We start from the raw sequence: 19,674 nt of genomic DNA on the forward strand, positions 1-19,674 counted from the left end.
GAACTAGAACTGAACTAGAACTGAACTAGAACTGAACTAGAACTGAACTAGAACTGAACTAGAACTGAATTATAACTGAACTAGAACTGAACTAGAACTGAACTAGAATTGAACTAGAACTGAACTAGAACTGAACTAGAACTGAACTAGAACCGAACTTGAAATGGAGTTTTGAAATTAAATGTACGCATAACTATTATTTTATTTAAATTGGAGCATTTGAATGTGTGTAGTTTTATTTGATTTAAATATCTTGATATTATTTTCATATTAAAATGTTTCGTGCTGTGTTATTAATATTTTTATTATTTTTTATTAAATGAGTGAGTTTTCCGCATTTATTCGATTATAAATGATTTGGTTTTATTCTTTTAATATTTGTGGTATTTGACTAAATTTACTTAACACTTAAATTATACGTGGTTCAATAATTGTCTTAACTGTTTTTTTTTGTATTTTATTTTAGGGTTATTATTATTTATGTACAATTTTTGTTTGTTATTATAAAATATTGTTTAATGCTTAATTCACTAAATATTTCTTTTAGTTTTTAATAATTTCTTTTTTTGGGGCATCGTTTTGGAGCTTATTTAAATACTTTTTTTCATTTTCAATAAAAATCCTAAATTTTTGTGTTTTAATTTTGATGTTTCATTTTAAAGGACTCCAAAATTGTTTTTTGTTTTTGTTTTGTAAGTAAAAAATCCGTATTTATTTAAAATTTGTTCAAAATATTTTTTTCATATTTATAAAATATTTTTTTTTGTTTTTAATAAAACTCAAAAATAAAATTTTGCTATTGTTACAAAAAGAAAACAATAAAATAAAAGCTTTCATTTCATGTTTATCTTTGAAGTAGGTATGCTAGAAATACGCTCCGAAACCGTTGAGCACTTGGTTTAAATATTTTTTTTTTAATATTTTTTCTGTAAATTTTTTTCTTTTACTACATTTTGTTTATATTTCAATGGAATTTTTTTTAGAATTTATTTTGTTTTCTTGTGGCTAACAATTGTTTTTTATTTATTTATTTTATGTATCACTTGTTTTTGTTTTATTTTTTATTAGTTGGTTATAGTTTTTATTATATTAATTTTTAGTTTTAAACATTAAACTTTTAATTGCATTTAAATAATATATGAATTTTTTGGTTTTTAAAAAGGTTTTGGATTTACAACTACAGTTATGGTTTGGTTATTATTTTTGTTGTTTTGAAACATTGTTTTGACAAAAAAGCACAATTATATAGAATTTTAAGATCTTTTCCCTAAAAAATTATATTTCGAATTTTTTTTTCATTTAATTGCAGAATACAGCTTTCAAATTATTTCAAGATATTTTAAAACATTAAGGAAATTTATTTTCTTTTTAGATTTTTTGCTGCAATCATCTTTTATAGTCTGATCAAGGTTAATTTAACTTAATTTTTGAAAAGTGTGGATTGGTTTCCTAGGAGGGAAAGGAATGATTTTTTGTTTCATATGGAAATTCTTCTTAAATTTTATGAAATTGGCAATTTAATTGTTACATTACCAGGGACATATAAAGTATTCACTTGATCTGTAATTTTTAATATATGAAATATTTTAAAATATAAAAAGTGAAATCAAGTTGAAAATATGTAAAAACTCAAAAATTGCCTCTATCAACTTTTATTTTTGTTGCTAATGTTAAGAGAGAGATTGAGGGCGAGAAAAATTTTAAGAAAGTAATTGAGCGGATCTCTGAGGATATAAAAAACTCAAATATTTTTGAAAAATGGGAAACAGATTATTTCAAATCCTGTTTATTATTATTTTATATCTTTTCACAGATTTTGTTGTGTTTATTATTTTTGTGTTTCCTGTTATAAGTTTATGTAATTTGTATTTCATAATTTTCATTTTTATTTATTTTTGAGATAGTATAAAATCGTTTAGTAGTAAAAGATATTGCTTTTCCATTTTTTTTAATTTTCCTAAAGGTTGTTTTTATTTTTTTGTTTTTTATTTAAATATTTTAAGTTTTTGTTTTTCATTTTTCCTTCATTGTGTTTAGACACTTTGATAAAGTAATTTCTCATGTTGGTTTTTTATAGTAAAGTTTTAATATTGTAAGTATTTCTTATGGTTAATTTTTCATCATTTTTTTTTTTAATAGTTTATAGAGCTTTTATTTATTTATTTTTCTAACATAACTTTTAATCAGTGTTTTATGTATAAAAAACAAATAATTGTTTTTTTTTAATTCGCAATTTTAAATTTAATTTTGTGGTCTTTTTGTTTTATTAAATTTGTTTGAAATTTCCCTTGAAAACATTTATGGAAAATTGACAAACTTACATTTAAAGATTAAATTATTTAGAATATGACCTCAAATTTTCTTTAAATGTTTTCAATTGAAATTTTGTATAGATCTGTTTTTTGTAGTAAAAATTTAAAAACATTAATTTTTGTATTTGAAAGTAAATATACATAATTTTGTTTTAAGTATTAATTTTATCTTTAATATTTTTAAAAATATTTTCTTAAAATGTTCATTCTACTTGCTAGAAAAGTATATATCTGTGTGAGGGTATGTGATTGTGTATGGAGAGATAGTAGTACATGTGGGTGCTTAAAGTTTATAAAGATTATTTTTTGGAGTTTCAGAGTCAATGATGTGCCGGATTTTGGAAATCTGAAAGGAACTTTCAAAAATACCTGTATAAGGTGATAAATGTATCTTATCTAGCTTATGAGCTCAATTCTAGCTTATGCTTCGAAAATATGATGGATTTTCTTGAACAAAATGTGTAATATGAAACAACTTTTGTGAGTTTAGGGTACGTATTGTATGGGTATAAGTGCTGCCATGAGTACAAAGTCAACAAAGACACTGAAAACTTTTTTAGATATTCCAAGATTTGAAATGACACTTACAGCTGAACGGCTCATAACTTTAGGTGTACTAGACATACACGATTATAGGACACGATGTCAATGTATACTATATGTCGCATACCATACAAAGAATATGTCTAAAACTTTGAAACGCTGATTCCAGATAGAATATCATGGCGGAACATTAGGGTAACAACCTCGTAAGAATCTGTTGCTATATGTATGGCTCAAAATTGGGGGACATAGTGGACCTGGGGTTCTATATTGAAGACCTAGATAACAAAATATAAAATGCCCACAGGGCAAACATATTTACCGAAAACCAGAAAGAAGTAAAAGTTGGATTAAATCTTATAACGTATTATTATTAGAGCAAGTCTGAGGTTATTAGACGTGCGGATTCAGACGAATGTGGGAAAGACAGTAAAATTCTGGGTCACTTTCTTTGCGTTTGTCAGTCATTCGTCAGCGTAGGAACCAAATATCTTGAGAGTGATATATTCCTGATGTAACATTTTTCACGAACGCAGAACTCAATACCAGCCTTGATGTTATTATCATATCTCAAAGACAATGCAGATCGTATTAGTTACTACAAAAAGCTTATCTTTGGAGAATAAATTTTCCTAAAAACGATGATCAACTAATATATACCGGATGTTTGGTTCCAATATATGTTTTAAAGTATATTAAGTTCTCTCAGTTAAAAATCTAACTAGCCGAAAGTGTCACTATAATGCTCCCTTAGTTATTTCTACAAAAATAAACCAAAATTCTATTTCCTGTTAGATCTTTTCTACTAGAAAAGTCCTTCGGATAATGCTTTAAACCTAAATTTGGTAACCATATAGATCGCTTGAAAAAGAATTCGCCAAGGGATCTGTTTAATTAAGTCAAAGGATCAAATAGTTTTTAAGAGTTTTAATGAAGCATGATGCTATCTGAAAGGGCTCTTAAGTTTAAAACAAACTTTTACAAAGCTAAATTCTTGCTTGTTCACCAATTTTGATAAGACTTTTAGGGAACTTTGCAAAGTTTAAAATTCCAAAAATGTTGACTTGACTAAATATTTAGTTCATGATCTGAACTGTTTCTAGAATTATTCCTTAATAATTCTTAAATTTTAAGGACAAGAAGATTTTTAAAAAATTACATATTAAAGTGATTGTGTACCATCAAACCTCCTTTTTAAAGCTTTAAAAAGATGTGAATGGGATGGTAAAAACTGAAATATGTAAATAGTCCTGGAAATATAACAGCTTTTATATAAAAAAGCTTTCGCATTGTTACAGTGAAACATTTTCAAAATGTTGAGCCAACAAAATGAGAATTTACAAAAAATGTCAAAGAATATTGCTCTTAAATTGGAAAAGCTTTTCATTTTTCTTTACAAAGTTTTAGAAAAAAGCTTACAAAAGCTATTATTGAGCAAACAAACCATTAATTTATGCAATAATTTATCAAGATATAAAAATGGAGAATTTTTCATTTTATTAAACATTTCGAATGAAAATGGAAATGATCAATGCGATTATGAAAAGTAGTGAGTGGATGAAGGGGAGGGGGTATTTGTTTCATATAAATACGTACGTTAAATAATATTAGTAGTTTGTTTTATTTTCTTTTTGTAATGGTAGTTGTTGTTCTTGTTGTTGTAATCGTAATAGTAGTAATTATTTAGTACGAAACAAACTAAATTAAAAAATAGTTTGTTTTTTTTTTTGTTAAATATTTCATTTAATTATTTTATTTTTTTTAGTATGATTGCGAAGTTTTATTCCTACTTTCACTTTGCTTTATTTTATTCATTTATTTGTTTGTATTTCTTTTTTCTTCTTTAGTTATTTATTTTTTTATAATGTAATTAATTTATAATTAAAACATATACAAACATATAAATCTGTTCTGTATAAATGTAATTTTACATACAACTGTTTGATTTATTTTATTATTTTTTTGCTTTAAATTTAATATTTACACTTATTTAACTAAATTTTAACTCATTCTGTACATTTTTTTTATTATTTTTTTTGGTAATTATTATTTAATAATTATATTTACATATATTTTATTATTATTTTAATATTTCAAGTACGTTTTATTTTTAAAGTTTATTTTATTTTTTAATAATTATTTTTATTTAGGCAGTATATTTTTTCACTTAATTTTATATATTTATTTTTTGGTTAATTTTTTTAACTTTTTTTAAGTATTACCTAAAATTTCGTTTTTTTCTCTTTCATTTTTAAAAAAAATCATAAACAACATGTGCTTAAAAATTTATTTAATAGATTTTTTTGTTATTTTTTCTTTGGTTTTAGGTGTTTTTTAAGAAATAAAAAAATAATTTTTTTTATGTGCAAAAAAATATGTTTTTTGTTCAAGTGCAAAAATAAATGAAATTTTCAAATAACTTTTTTTTTCTTTACTAAATTGCTATTGTGGTTGTTCTTGTTCTAGAAACCCGATGCTGTTTTAGTATTTATTAGTTTGAGTAATTTATGTAAAAAAAATTTCAATACTTTTTACTTAAATTAAGATTTTATTATTTTTTTTCCTAAAATTTTACTCTTTCATTGTGTCTGTCTTTATTAGCTTCTTGTCTTTTATTTTTAATATTCTTTACCTTTTATTTAGAGTGTTTTTTAGTTTTTGGTTTTATGGTTTTAAAGTTCAAATGCCTAAAATATAAATTTGGCAATTTATTATGGAAGCGCTTAATTTAAAGAAAAATTAATTTAAATAAATTACATATAAAATGTTAACCAAAAATTCTTTGAATGAGTTATTTTTGTTTGATTTGTTTTCGCTATTTGTGTTATATTAAAGGGGCGCTATTCCATTAATGAAGAGCTACAAAAAGTGCATTTGGTGAATAGAATTATGAAAAAAGGTGTAAAATATTTTTTTTATATATTAATAAATCGTAATGTTTAATATTTTGAAATTGTTTATTTTAATGCATAAAGTAAATTTTTTTATATTTTTTCTTAAATTTATTAAAAACTTTCGATTACTACAGCTCACTCTCCATTATGTGCTTTACATGGGATTGTATACCCTATCACTACATAAATTCTCTCAGGACTCTTTAAGCTTTAACCTCTATTGTACAAACGTGAAAAATTTCTATTAAGAAATAGTAGTAATGTTAAACAAAAATAATACTTTTTTTAGTAAAAAAGTATTAAATTACATTTTGATAAAAGAAAAATTATTTGTTCAAGTTCTTGAAAATTTCTAAATTTAAATTTATTAAAATTTTTGACAAGAACTAGTTCATAGATTGATCTATAGTATCAATCTAATCTAAACTTACCTAAACTATTAGCTACTAAACTGTCTACCGAGAGGTAAATTGGCGGATTAGTCAAGTTTATGGAATTTACTTAAACTGGCATATTGGTTAGTTTATGGACCAGTCAAAGGTTTTGTCTTTCGACATGTCTATGATCTAGAATATTTATTATGACTTGTATACTGAATAGTCAAGATATATGTTTATGATTTAGTTTATAGATTACCATATTTATCAGAAGATAAGTCAAATCAAGTCTATAAGTTTTTCCATCTATGGTCTATTAACTTTCCTTTTTAAATAGTCTTTTAATTATGCCAAGGATAACTCTATAGACTTGCCCATGGGTTTGGCTATGGAATACCCTATAGACTACTTTTTGGACAAAACTATATATAGTAATCAATGAACTATGCACTAGCTACTGCCAATGGATTAGTTTATTGTATAGGCTATGAAAGATTCTATAGACTTATATTTGAACTAAGTAATATATGAACTTCTCGATCAACTAGTCATTAGACTTGTCAATGGAATACCATATAGATTAGTCCTTGGAAAAGACTATATATTCATTAATGAACTAGTCTATGGTTGTGAACTGTCGATGACTGTAGCTAGTCAATGAATAAGTTTATTGTTTCAAGTCTATGAACGACGCTATGAACTTGTCGATGGACTAGTTTATGGTTTAGTTTATGGACAGGTCTGTGAACTTGTCGTTTGACTAGTTAATGTTTTATTCAATGGACTTTGAAAAGGACTAAAAAATTTATTACAATATTAAGTTATCTAGTGACCTTTTCTTAGTCAATAAATTAGTTTATGATTAGTCTATGGTATACCCTAAGACTACTCTTTGTACTCTTTGATTAACATATATCAATCAACTAATCTATGGATGAATCTATGAACTAGCTACTGTCAAGAGATTAGTTTATTGAATAGTCTGTGTATGACTCTATAGACTTTTCTATCGACTAGTTTATGCACTTTTCTATTGATTAGTCGTTGAACTGGTTTATTGACAAGTCTATGAAATCGACCAGTTAATAGTTTAATCCCTGAACTTAATCAATGAACTAATCTTTGAAAGAACTAGGGAATATGCTAGACGAATAACTAGTCAAGTGACTTTTTCTTAGTCAATAGATTACTATACTAAACTAGTCTTCTTACTAGTCAATAGAGTGTTGGTTGAAAGACTCGATCTTATAAGAAGAAAGTACTTGTCAGCCGAGAGAGAGAGCCGCAATTAGAATTAACAATTCTAAAGTTTCAGTATTCAAATTATTCTTGAATTGCTGAATTTAATTATATTTATTGTTCTCCAAGGATCTAATAAGAGGTTAACTAAAAGAGAACATGAAACAATTTTTAAAGAGATGTGTTCGTTCTATTGTTATAACGATTTCTTATGAATATTTAAAACAAAGTTAAATTTTCAATGGACTAAAAATTAATTGACATTTTGTTGTGGATTTACATGCTAATACAAAGTATTTTTCATTATAAAAACTATTTATTTAAGAAAATATAAAAACAAATTAAATAGAGAAACAATAGATAACAATAGAGATAGAGAGTAAGTAAATCATTAGGGATTTTGTGATTACTTTGATTCTCTTTTTAAATATTTCAAGGAAGACGATATATGTATATGGGTGTTCTATTTATGTATGTATAAGTAAGTATGTGTGTAAGAAAAAAAGAGCAAGAGAGAGGTTAGAACATAACTAAGTGGTTTTTGGTAGTAAAGTACAAAGTGCCAAATATTAAGGTGCAATTATTTGTTCTTGATAAAAGGGAATATCTTGTAGATTCTCTTTCATTTTTATTCCATTAATCTGAGAGTAAGAGGTGTAATTATTTATAATTGGTTTTAAGTGAGAGTGACTAAATGTTATTAATGTTTTTGTTATTTAATGTTTACATTTTTTAATTTTTTCATGTAATTAAGGAAGCCTGATATTAATTTAAAAAAAATAGTCTAAAATAGCATCGGGTTCTGTTTTATTTAAGAGTGTTGTGGATGTCTTTTGCATTTTAATATTAATTCTTTTTTATTTTATTTGTTTTCTTTTTTTAAGTCTTTAATTATGTTTTTGCCTTTTTTTGTCTATGTGTGTGTGTGGTTGTGTATGTGTTTATTTTCTTAGTTTTTACTTCATTCGACTTAGTTATAAAAATGTTTTACATTGTCAGTAAATAATTTTGATTTGTTTGTTGTTTGTTTTCTTAATTTCTTTTTGTTTGTTTTAACTCTGGTAATTAACAAGTGTTTTTTTTTTTTGTATTTTTTTCATTTTTTCCTTTCTTGGTTTTTGTTTGTTTATATTTAAATAATAAATTATAATTAATTTAATTTTGTCTAAAATTATATTTAATATGTATTAAATTTCATTTAACTACAACTAATGCTTGTGTCTGTGTATATCCGCTTCCTCTGTTTTGCTTTTATAAAAAGAGCAAAAGACTGTGTCTCGGTGTGTGTGTGTGTTTGTGTTTGTCAGTATTTTGCTTGATGTAGTAGTTACTGATTTAAATGAGCTGCTTCTTGCTTGTTGTTGCTGAAGTTTTTGTAGCTGTTGTTGTTATTGTTTTGATGTGTTTATTTAACTCCTTACTCTTCACCCAATAAGACCAAATCATCGGCTACCACATCGCTGACATGTAGATAAATAATCCAGTACATCAGATTGAAACATACAAAACACACCGGAAATACTATACGCGAATATTTATCAATATCGGAGGGCGTTATACCCAACAGCTTATTTATGTCCTAGATTTTTATTTAGGAAAACAAATAATAAACGTTCACATAATAAATGGATGGCGTGTGTGGGAAGTTTTTGGGAGTTTGGAATTGAAATGTTAACGTAAAGATAAATATACAAAAAAGAGAGAAAAATAAACATTAGTTTCTATTGTCATGGGGGTAAGAAAGTGTAGACATAAAATTACTTTTTTTACCTTGCCCGGGTGTAATAAGTGTGCTGGTACGGCAGCCTCAGCATCACCACCTTCGGGCGGTGCTCCTCCTCCGCCTCCTCCACCACCACCGCCTGGTGGGCCTCCTCCACCGCCGCCACCCTGGGGTCCGGGGCCATGGGGTCCTACTGGCGGTCCTCCTCGTCCACCATTAACCGTATTCTCTAGCGTTCCTCCCTTGGAATGGGCCTTGGGATCGTGCACTTTGAATCTCACCTCCTGGAACAAGGGTCCCACTATCGAGCAACCGCGCGCACCAACATTTTGTTGGATATTTTGAAAGCCAATTGGGCGGTTACTCACTGTTTGTTTGGGTACATGAGGATGACCATGGCTGTGATGGCCATGACCATGCCCATGTCCACCATGATCCACCCCCGTATTCGGATTGGGATTGGGGGGCTGTTGCACCCCATCAAGTTGTTGTTGCTTTTTTTGCTCAGCCATCTTCTGAATCGTCATAAATCTTTGTTTTCGCATTTGAATTCGTTTTGCCATATAGCCGACGGTGGCATATTCTAATCAGATCAAGTCAAATCAATCAATTTCATGTTTGATTTTCAATTTGATTTTTTTTGTTTGTTTTTAAATTTGTGATTTGTAATTTTGCATACGATTTTTGTTTTTATGTTTCATTTAATTAAATTTTTTTTGTTAAACAAAAATTAGGATATAAGGTAAAGGCACAGCAATTTCCATTGAATTTCCAATCAGTGAGTTTGTGGGGATATTTGGAGCAAAAATTTTGAATTTTGTTAACAACGTTTTTGATAATTTGCAACAGTTTAAATTCCAATTTGTGATTAAGTGTGATTATTCAGATTGAGTTTTTTTTTTTGGTTTATGATTAAATTTGTGAAGAGTTTGCGGGTAAAGCCAACGGATTTTAGTTTTGGTATTTATTTTTGGTAAACAGAATTGTATGTGGAAAGACAAAAAATGAACAAGAAAATAAAAATAATAAAATCACATAATTTGATTTATTTTTGTTGATTTTCTAGTTAGTAGCGAAATTAAATAAATGCAAAATAATGATGTTGTAAAAATTAACAAAATTTAAAAAAAACACATGGGATTTGTAACTTTTTTCAATATTGATTATAATGCTTTTTTGTTAAAATGTTTAGAAGTGGAATAATATTTATTTAAATTATTATCTAAAGACAGAATTTGCGATTTTAAAAACTTCCATCCTTTAACTATAAAAAATCTAACGTTTTCAGAATTTCGTGAATTTATTATGAATTTATTTATTTTTTTTTTAATTTGATTTTATACTATTCAGTTTTTCTTCAGATATGGAAAATACAAAATTTTGTGTCAATTTTAAAATTAAAAAATTGCGCAAATTATATAAAATGTAGAAAAAAATTACTAATTAATTACAATTATTGTAAATTTAAAAAAAAATTAAATTTAAAAATTTTATGAAATATGAAAATTTAAACAAAAAGTTTAAAGTTTAAAAAAATCAACATTTAAATTTTTTTTATTAAACAAAAACTTTTAATGAATCATATTTTTTAAATTTTTAAATTTGCTGAAGATTTTCACAAGAAAAAAAGAAAATATTTTGCAAAATTTAATTTTTTTTAAAAATTTTTAATTTTGTAAAATATTTAGTTTTTATTAAAATTAAAAAAGTCAAAAATGACCTAAAATTTTTTAAATATTTAAATTTTCACAAAATTTTAAAACTTTTATATGAATTCAAAATCGCGAAAATTTCTTAAATTTTTTCTAGAAATTTAAAAAAATGCTTAAATTTTGTGACATTAATAAATTTTATTAATTTAAAAAAAAATTAAAAAAAATACAAAATTTCAAAACTTTTTTATGAATTTAATGTTTATGGTAAATTTGGATAACTTTTAAATTTTTTTTATAGAAATTCATATTGGAACAAAATCATAGAAATTTAAAATGTTCATTAAGCTTTGAATTTTTTTAACATTTTAAATTCACTCATATAGTCGAAACGTTCATAAAAATCTTTGTTTCTTTAAAAACTCAAAATTTAAACAAAAATCGATACATTTTTTATATAAAAAATACTAGTTTCTGGCAAATATCATGTTTTCTTATTTTGTTTCGAAATTTTAACAGAAATTCTCAATTATATATAATAGTTTATAATATTATTTCTGACATTAGAAATATTTAAAAATATATTTTTATCAGTATTGAATTAAAGCTAACAAATCCCTTATTTTTAATCAATTTATTTTTTTTAATAATATTTTAGTAAATATTTGGGGAATTTGGAAAATGTTGTGTTTTTTCTTAATTTTTTTACTTTTCCGGCAACAAAAGTAAATTTTTAACAAAATATTAAAAAAGTTTTAAAACTAATAAGATTTCTTGTCATTTCTAAATGGAAATTTTTTTTATTTAAAAAAAAATAATATTATTTACAATCACTTAATCTTTTTAAAGTTTTGTTTTAGTAAAATTCAAGTTTGTGTTTGAAATAAAGAAAAAGCTTTTATGTATGGTTTCTGCTATGCATAAATTTATATATTTACAACAAAAAAAGGAAAAAGCATTTAGTGGATATGAGAAAGCAAAATAAAAATATTATTGAGAGGGAAAAAAAATAATACACAATTGTTTACAATAAACAAACATAAATACGACGTGAGAGAAAAAATAAACAGGAGTGAATGAATGAAAGAGTGAAAAAGTGAATGAATGAATGAATGAAGAAATGAATGCACGATGTGGTAGATGAATAACAATAATAATATCAACAACAAAAAAATTCTACTTATTGTTAGATTGAAAATTCTACTGAAATACAAACAAAAGAAATTATAAAAAGGAAATGAATTCAATAGAGATTGAGTGAGAAAGAGATTTATACATATATATATATTTTTTTTTCATTTAATAAATATTGGTTGTTTGGTGATGGTGGTAGTAAAGAAAAACAAAAATAAGAGGTGGAAATCTGATTTTAATTAAAAATATTGAACATGTTTTCCCTTCATCATTTGGATTTTCTTTTTTTGCAAGCAGGAGTTTTTGTTTAAAATGTATAAAAATATATTCTTTTTTTTGTTAGTTTTTACTTATTTATTTGTTGTTTTCTTTATTCTATCATTTTAAGAAAATTGTTATTGCTGTGTGTGCATTTTTAATACAAACTCATCGCACAAGCACTTTTTTCCATTGTCAAGAATTAAAAAGTATAAAAAAAAAGATTTTAAATCTCATATGGGCAATATTTATGTTTTTGATGTATGTATGAAATTTTGTTGTTTTATTAAATAATAGTTTTTAGTTCAATTTTTCTAATGTAAATGAAATATTTGAAAAATGAATTTTTTTAAGTATTATGTTAGAAATCCTTTACCACAGAAAAAGCGCTGAATAAAATAGTATATTTTAATAAACACTTGGACCCATACACGATATCATCACATATACATATGTATTTAAAAACTACTTACTGTTTAAGCTATGTCAATACTCTTGACCAGGATTTATTTAAAGTTTGATTATATGATAGAGTGTTCAAATATTTAATCCATAACGACTGTCTCTGGAGTTTGGAAATGTGCTTGATGTCGATTAAGAAATAATAAAATATATACATTTAAATAAACTTGGTCAACTTTACGTGCTAAAAAATTACTTCTCTAAATTAGGCGTATACTTAATATTTGTAATATAAATAAATCATTAACACGTATACGTATAGGTGTCGTAATGTGAATTTCACAGTAAAGTCGATGCTTTATTGTTTTATATATAAGTTTACAATTTTTGTTCATATCCGCCGATGTTCTGAAACTCAGTTTTTTCTTCGTAATTACAAAGACTTTCTTAATCAATATGGTTGACTTTCAAAACGTACCAATACAAAGTTTAAATAAAATTTCACTGCGGCATTTAAAACTTGTACACATGAAAAGTTTCAAAATATTAGAATTATACTTTGTTCGCTTTAAGTAAAACAGCTGTTACTCCATAGATATTTGTATTTAATTTCGACGAAAGTCTGACAATGACAAAGAATGTTTTTAAGAGTTTCACTATTCTCTCTACATACTCTCGCTCTGTATAACTCTTAGAAGTATAACGAGAACATTTGCATAACAGACAGGTCTAAGTCATTTTTCGGTACGGGTCTTTAGGAGGCCATCAATCGTTATTAAGGGTACAAAATAGCAGAAGCAGACTTTTCCAATTAGTTATATTGTATCGTTTATGAAAGATGTTATATCCAGAACAATATTACTCCCAAGATATGTGTATCTAATTTCAACGAAAGTCTGACAACGACAAATAATGTTTTTAAGAGTTTCACTATTCTCTCTACATTCATCTGAATCCACATGTCCAATTTTGTATAGCTGTGATCGTAATCCTGTGTGTCCACTCATACACTCAATATGAACCATCAACTAACGTCAGGCTTATTTAGAGGAGATTTCTCGTCCTGCTTCGTTAGGGTCACCTAAATAGGATCTTTGTGGTTCTGTCCATCGTTTTATTATTCCAAGAGGTTTTTAATTCTGTACTTAAATGTTTTTTTATTTGTCAGGTTAATTACCTTAAACTCTATCCTTTTAAAAGTATTACATTCGCTCTTTCAATGTTGTGTGGCCTGGTACTCATATGATTTGAATTATAATTTATTCGGTTAGAGTTTTTTTTATTATCCAACATGTTTCTAGTTTAAATTTATAATCTGATATCGACCGAATTGCCTTTTGTCTGTGGGTAAATATGTTAGGCTCTGTTGGCGTCATATTTATTCTTATCGAATTTATAAATTTCGTTATCGCTTGCACTTTTGCTATGATTAGGAAAACGGTGGTTTATTTTGGTGTTTGCATATTTGGGATAAATTTCCATGCCAATTTGGTCCCTAATTTAGAACTATCCGTGTCGTAATATATTCCTCCGGGTATTTGCTCTAATGTTTTGCTTGATCCAGACATTTTATCAGTGTTTTAAAGTTTTTGACATTCTGGTATGCAATCGATGATTGTGTAAACATTCCAATGTTCTTCCAAAATTCTCTGCATCTACATTGAACTCTATGCAGTAGTTTTATATTACACTTTTTGTGCAGACAGATATACCGAATTATTAAAGCATAATTTAGAATAAGTCAAATTACACTTTTTAGGAGTCAATGTGTTATAGTAGAACCAATACATTACACATATGGTTCTCCTAAAATTACGCCCAGCATCGATGTGCCTTTTTGATCTTATCCTCAATGTGATATCCTCATCTTAATTTCCCGTCAAGGAATAGATCTTTATACTTACATACTCTCTATCTGTCATTAGTATATTTTGAAACGTTTGTCTTTATAGATAACATTAAGGCCTCTCGAAAAAACCCAGCTCATGGCCGTTAAAAGAATCCGTTTAGCTCTTCTAAACAAGTAATTAGGATCCCTTTCCCTTAGAAGTATAACGAGAACATCTACATAGCAGACAGGTGCCAAGTCGTTGTTTGGAATGAGTTTTTAGGAGGCCATTAATCGTGGTAACCTAGTAAATGTTACAAAATAATGTATCCAGGAAGCAGACTTTTCCAATTAGTTATATTGTATATCTTGCAGCTTATTTATTGATCCCTTAGCATGTAGTTGATCGAGTTAAGGTGAACTTTTAAATTATAAAATTAATGTGTTAGTCTCCCAATATCGGCTCATTTATAAAACAAGGAGGGAAATAAAAGTTCATTTGAAGTTTCATTGTCTTCTCCATATTCTCTAGACATGAGTTTTGGATAAAACTTTTTTATCTTCGTTACGTCATTTACAATATATCCCTGTTCACGTTTGGCTTTTTGAACGATTTTCTTATATTCACCAAGTTTGCTACGATCCTCATCCCTTTATACTGCAGACTTTTTATGCCGCGCACGGTTAAATAGTTTGAAAAGAGATTTTCTGAGGTTCTGGAGCACACAAAAGACGCGACGGGGTCTAGGTGTATTTCTTCTTCAATAACTGTCTATATTTTCGGAAAGCCTCTACTATATTTTGAGTTAATAACTAAGTTCCGTAAATGTAGTTACTAAAATAGTTAAGTCTATATTATTTTTCTATTATAAGTGCAAATAAAATATTTAAAAAATACTTCTCCGTTTAACAAACATTTCCAAACTTCATTGATTACAGCATATGCATTAAATATTTCAACATTTTGAAGACAGTGACCAAAATTTTTATTAAACATTTTTAAAATGTTATATTTTGTCATTAATGTAATATTCAGATTAAGGCAAATATTTGCTGGCAAATCTTTTTATTTAAACAAATAAGAATACTTACCTTTTTTAAGTAGCGTTGATAGGTGCGTTATTAGAATATTAGAAGGTGCAGTAGTTGTAGTAGTAAATATTTAAGAAAGATAAACGTATAAGTAGTTTTTACCGGAAGCTGGGCGTATATGATATCAGGGTATCATTTTAGGTTATGGCAAGTTTTTCATTTCCGTTTCTTTATTGATTAAATTAAAACTATTTACAATTTTCTTTACTTTTTATAATAAAAATAAAGAAATAGTTTGCAGTTTGTGGAAGAAAAACAAGTCATAACCTTAAACTGTCAACGAAAGATTTCGTTTTGAATTTAGTTTGGCTTTAGGATTTAGATTTATGGTAGCTGCTTTTTTGTGGTAAAACCAGTTTTTTTATTTCTTAATAAATTAAACTAAATTAAAGTGAAATTAATATTTAAAAATAATAAGAATACAAATATTTAAATGTTTTAAATAAAAAAGTAAATTATATTATGACTGATGTGAAGTTGTGTTTCGTTTTTTTTAACTTTAAGGAAACCCTTTTCCATGGAAATTCGCACATAACAATGAGTTTGTATTTATTTTCTTCGAATGATAGTTTTTGCTTTTTGTTTTGTCAAAGTAACAAAAATATTTAACAAGAACATACAAATACGAAAAAAGAGATTTCTTGTGTCTTGTTCATTTTTTCTTGCATTTTTTTTTGTTTTGCTTCCAAGAAGAATTTTTCAATTATTGTTTAGTTGTTGCTGTTTTATTTTTTTGGATCTTTAAACATGTCAATAAAGTTTTCTTTAACAATTGTTTTAATTTATTTAATATTTTTAAAATTTCAAATTAGGAAAAAAGGGTTTTGAAGAACTGTTTAGACAATAAACTTTGTTTTATAAAAAAGTTTGCAAATGTAAAACTTCGTTTTTATAACAAGTTGATAAAAGTGCTACACATAGAGTAAACATTTAATTGAAATCATTGCCAAGTTTTAGGGGATGAAATTGCAAATGATTACAATTTATTTTAGTATTTAATATAATTATTTTGTGATTTACAAATAATTATAATTGAGAAATAGCACACTGCAATTACTTATTCTGATTGGTTTTTATTTAATTACAGGTAATTGTAATGTAAAATGGAACTAATAACTATTGACGATAACATTTTTCCAATTACAACTAATGTAATTGAAATTGAGCAATTGTAATTATATTGACAAATAGTAATTTGCAAACTTCAAAAAAGTAATTGTAATTTAAAACTAATTAATTACAATTTCTTCTATTGTTATAAGCATTCCCTTCAAAGATATTTAGCATGAGTTTAATATGTCCAACCATATATTTTCTCTAAGTGTATAAAGTTAAAGGACATTTGTAATTGAAATCAATCAAGGATCAAAAAGAATTTTACTATTTGGGCAATTTATTGATTTGTTAAAGAAAACTTTATTTGTTTTATATTTGGATCTGAAGTGTAGCTATTAGTACGTTTATTTTGAAGTGCTCTTTGGTGATAGGGTGTTTGTTATTTTTGTTTCTTAATATTTTTTTTTTTTTTGGTTTAAAATGGTGAGTGTTTATTTTTTTACTTTTCGAAATAATAAATTGAATTGTTGTTCAGTTTATTGTTTCAAAAATAAATTTAATATAAAAAGTATGTTTAGTTTAAGTTAAAAATATAAAAAAAATTGTTAAAATATATATAGAAATATTTGTGTCAAAAAAGAGTAACATGTACCAGTTTCAGAGCAGTACATGTTTTCAAAATTGGTCTTAGCATTTTGATAGAAAAGTTAAAATTTGTTTAAATAATAAATTGTAAAAAATTTAACAAAAATCTCTACAAAAATGTTAATAGTTTGTTTAACAAAAACGTTTTCCAAATTATTAACATTTATTTCGTGATTTCTGTTGTAAAACTACAAAATTTACAGTAAAAAAAAATAACGAAAAATAACAACTCAAAAAAATATACAAAAGAAGTGAAAAAATTTGTTTTTTAGTAAAATAGTTTGAGAGAAGTTTTCATTTGTTTACCCAATAAACTGGCAAAGACCATCACGAAACATGTTCCCAGATAAACGTCAATCGATTTAACGTATGAAATTTTTGGCAGCGCAGCATTTGTTGACGACATCAACGTTGTCATTGTCAACACAGTAGTGACACCTAAAGCTACTCGAGCAGGCGTAGCGTTACGATTAAGCCAAAATGATACCCATGATATAATAACGATCAGTCCAGAGGGTATATAAATTTGTATAAGATAATAACCCATCGAACGCACAAATTGTATCTCGCACGCCAAACGAGAATAGTTTCCTGTTTTTCAGCAGCAGTTTTCAATGAGAATCCATTTAATTTTTTTTTATTTTTATTGTAAAAAGAGAAAAAAATATTATATTATTAAGGGTAAAATATGAAATATTATTTTAATGATAATTTTAATAAACTTTATTACGAAAACTGAAAAATTTTTATAAATATAAAATAAAATTGAAGTAAAACATTTAACATTACAAATGAAAAACTATAATTAAAATCTTAATCAAAAAATATAACAACATCAACAAATTTATTTAAAAAAAAATAAAGTAAAATTATTTATTTATTAGTGATATTATAAATATAACAATAATAATAATGATAATATAATACTTTATATTTATATATGTTAAATTAAAATTTTAATAAACTTTATTCAAAAAGAAAATTGAAGTAAAAAGATTACAAGACCAATAAAATTATGAGAAAATAATTAAACTGAAATATTTTTTTTAAACAAACTTTTATACTAGTTAGTGGGCAAACATTTAGTAAATATAAAAAAAAATAAAGAAAAATTTTTTAAAAATCATTTGTTTTCTTTTTTTTGTTTATTATATTAAAAATAACTAAAGTAACTTTTCGAAAAAAGTGCAAAATAAAAATTTAATGTTGTAATTAAAAATAAATTAACGCAGACACACACGCATTTTCGAAATGGTTTGTTAATTAAGCGTCTCTATACAAAAGCTATTTATGCATAAAAATAAATTAAATTTTATAAAATAATTAGTTTCGAATTGCAAATTTTTAATATTTTATTATAATTTAATAAAAAAATCATTCATAATTGCTAATATTGTTCTTATCTTTTAGCTGTTTATACTTGGGGAGCAGTTTGTTAGCAGGAATGGTAATTAACTGAACTAACATATACAAATTCATAAATTTCCGATTATAAAGTATATATACTCTTTTTGTTCAAAATTTGTATTAATTGTTGTAAACTCTCATATTTATCTATGTATGTATTCAAACTTTCACACTTCTACTTTTAATTAAGCCTCCATTTAAAACACTTTACGCTAGGTTTAAATATTTCTATAAAATTTTTCTTACAAAAACAAGTAAGTATTCGCGTAAAAATACTCTACACCATTTATAAATATATCTAAAGTTTGATGGAGACTTTATATGGGAGGTTGGGGCAAGTATGGAAAAATTACTATAGAACTTTTGTAGAGAAATTCAAATGGAGTTTACATCGGGGACTAGAGTCTAATAGGGCCAGTCATTAAGAAAATTATTAGGGGCTAGTACCGATTTCAAACATTTTCAATAGGCTTAGTGGCAAATTTCAACAAGTTATATTTGAATTACATGGAAGGACAGACTGAAGGACTGAAATACCTAAATTGACTTTATCAAAAGTACAAATTATATAAATAACAGGTAAAAGTGATCCTTTAAATGTTATGGCGGTGTTTTACGGACCTTCGGGACTCTTAAATTTAAATTTAATAAATAAATGAATCGATTTTGATCAATCAAATAATAAACCGTTTATATTTGATATGTTCATTTCTTTATCTCAACACCTGCCGTGTTGACCTAAACTGGGTGAGCTTTTGTGAGGTACACGTATATGAAATTTCATCGTTGCCCGGATGCATAACTTCGGAGATACAAATACATCACTTCAGTTTACAACCACACAGATGGGATGGCCTCTGTTGAGTCACGAACAGCACCTAGATACTTAAACGATAGACTGAAGTCCAAATCCATTAAAAAGGCCGAAAAGTTTGTTCTTACTCACAGAGAAAACATTGTGGTAAATCTGATATGAACAACGTTTTCTCTCAATATTCCAGGGCAAGGAAGGGAAATTCAATGGTATCACATATACAAGATACCTTTTATCCATCATTATGCAAATCAGCACATGTTTCATTCAACCGACACACTCATAGAGAACAACATAT

The 19,674-nt window shown here is 25.9% G+C and overlaps 1 protein-coding gene across 28 annotated transcripts in view; it reads right to left on the bottom strand.

Moving 5' to 3' along the window:
- Positions 1 to 8,446: 8,446 nt before the first annotated feature.
- Positions 8,447 to 19,674, bottom strand: part of LOC111677776 (gamma-aminobutyric acid receptor subunit beta) — a 62,246-nt gene continuing 51,018 nt past the window's right edge. For 17 of the 28 annotated variants that reach the window (XM_023438963.2, XM_046952924.1, XM_046952922.1 and 14 more), the window contains 3 exons: positions 17,462 to 17,746; positions 9,127 to 9,671; positions 8,447 to 8,944 (listed from right to left, as the gene is read on the bottom strand). In XM_023438963.2, the coding sequence (XP_023294731.1) occupies positions 8,783 to 8,944; positions 9,127 to 9,671; positions 17,462 to 17,746 (992 nt within the window). In that variant the 3' untranslated portion in view covers positions 8,447 to 8,782. The remainder of the gene's footprint in view (positions 8,945 to 9,126; positions 9,672 to 17,461; positions 17,747 to 19,674) is intronic. The other 11 variants (XM_046952933.1, XM_046952934.1, XM_046952932.1 and 8 more) reach the window with 5 other exon arrangements.

Source organism: Lucilia cuprina, chromosome 5 (genome assembly GCF_022045245.1).
Source record: "Lucilia cuprina isolate Lc7/37 chromosome 5, ASM2204524v1, whole genome shotgun sequence".
NCBI classification, from domain to species: domain Eukaryota; kingdom Metazoa; phylum Arthropoda; class Insecta; order Diptera; family Calliphoridae; genus Lucilia; species Lucilia cuprina.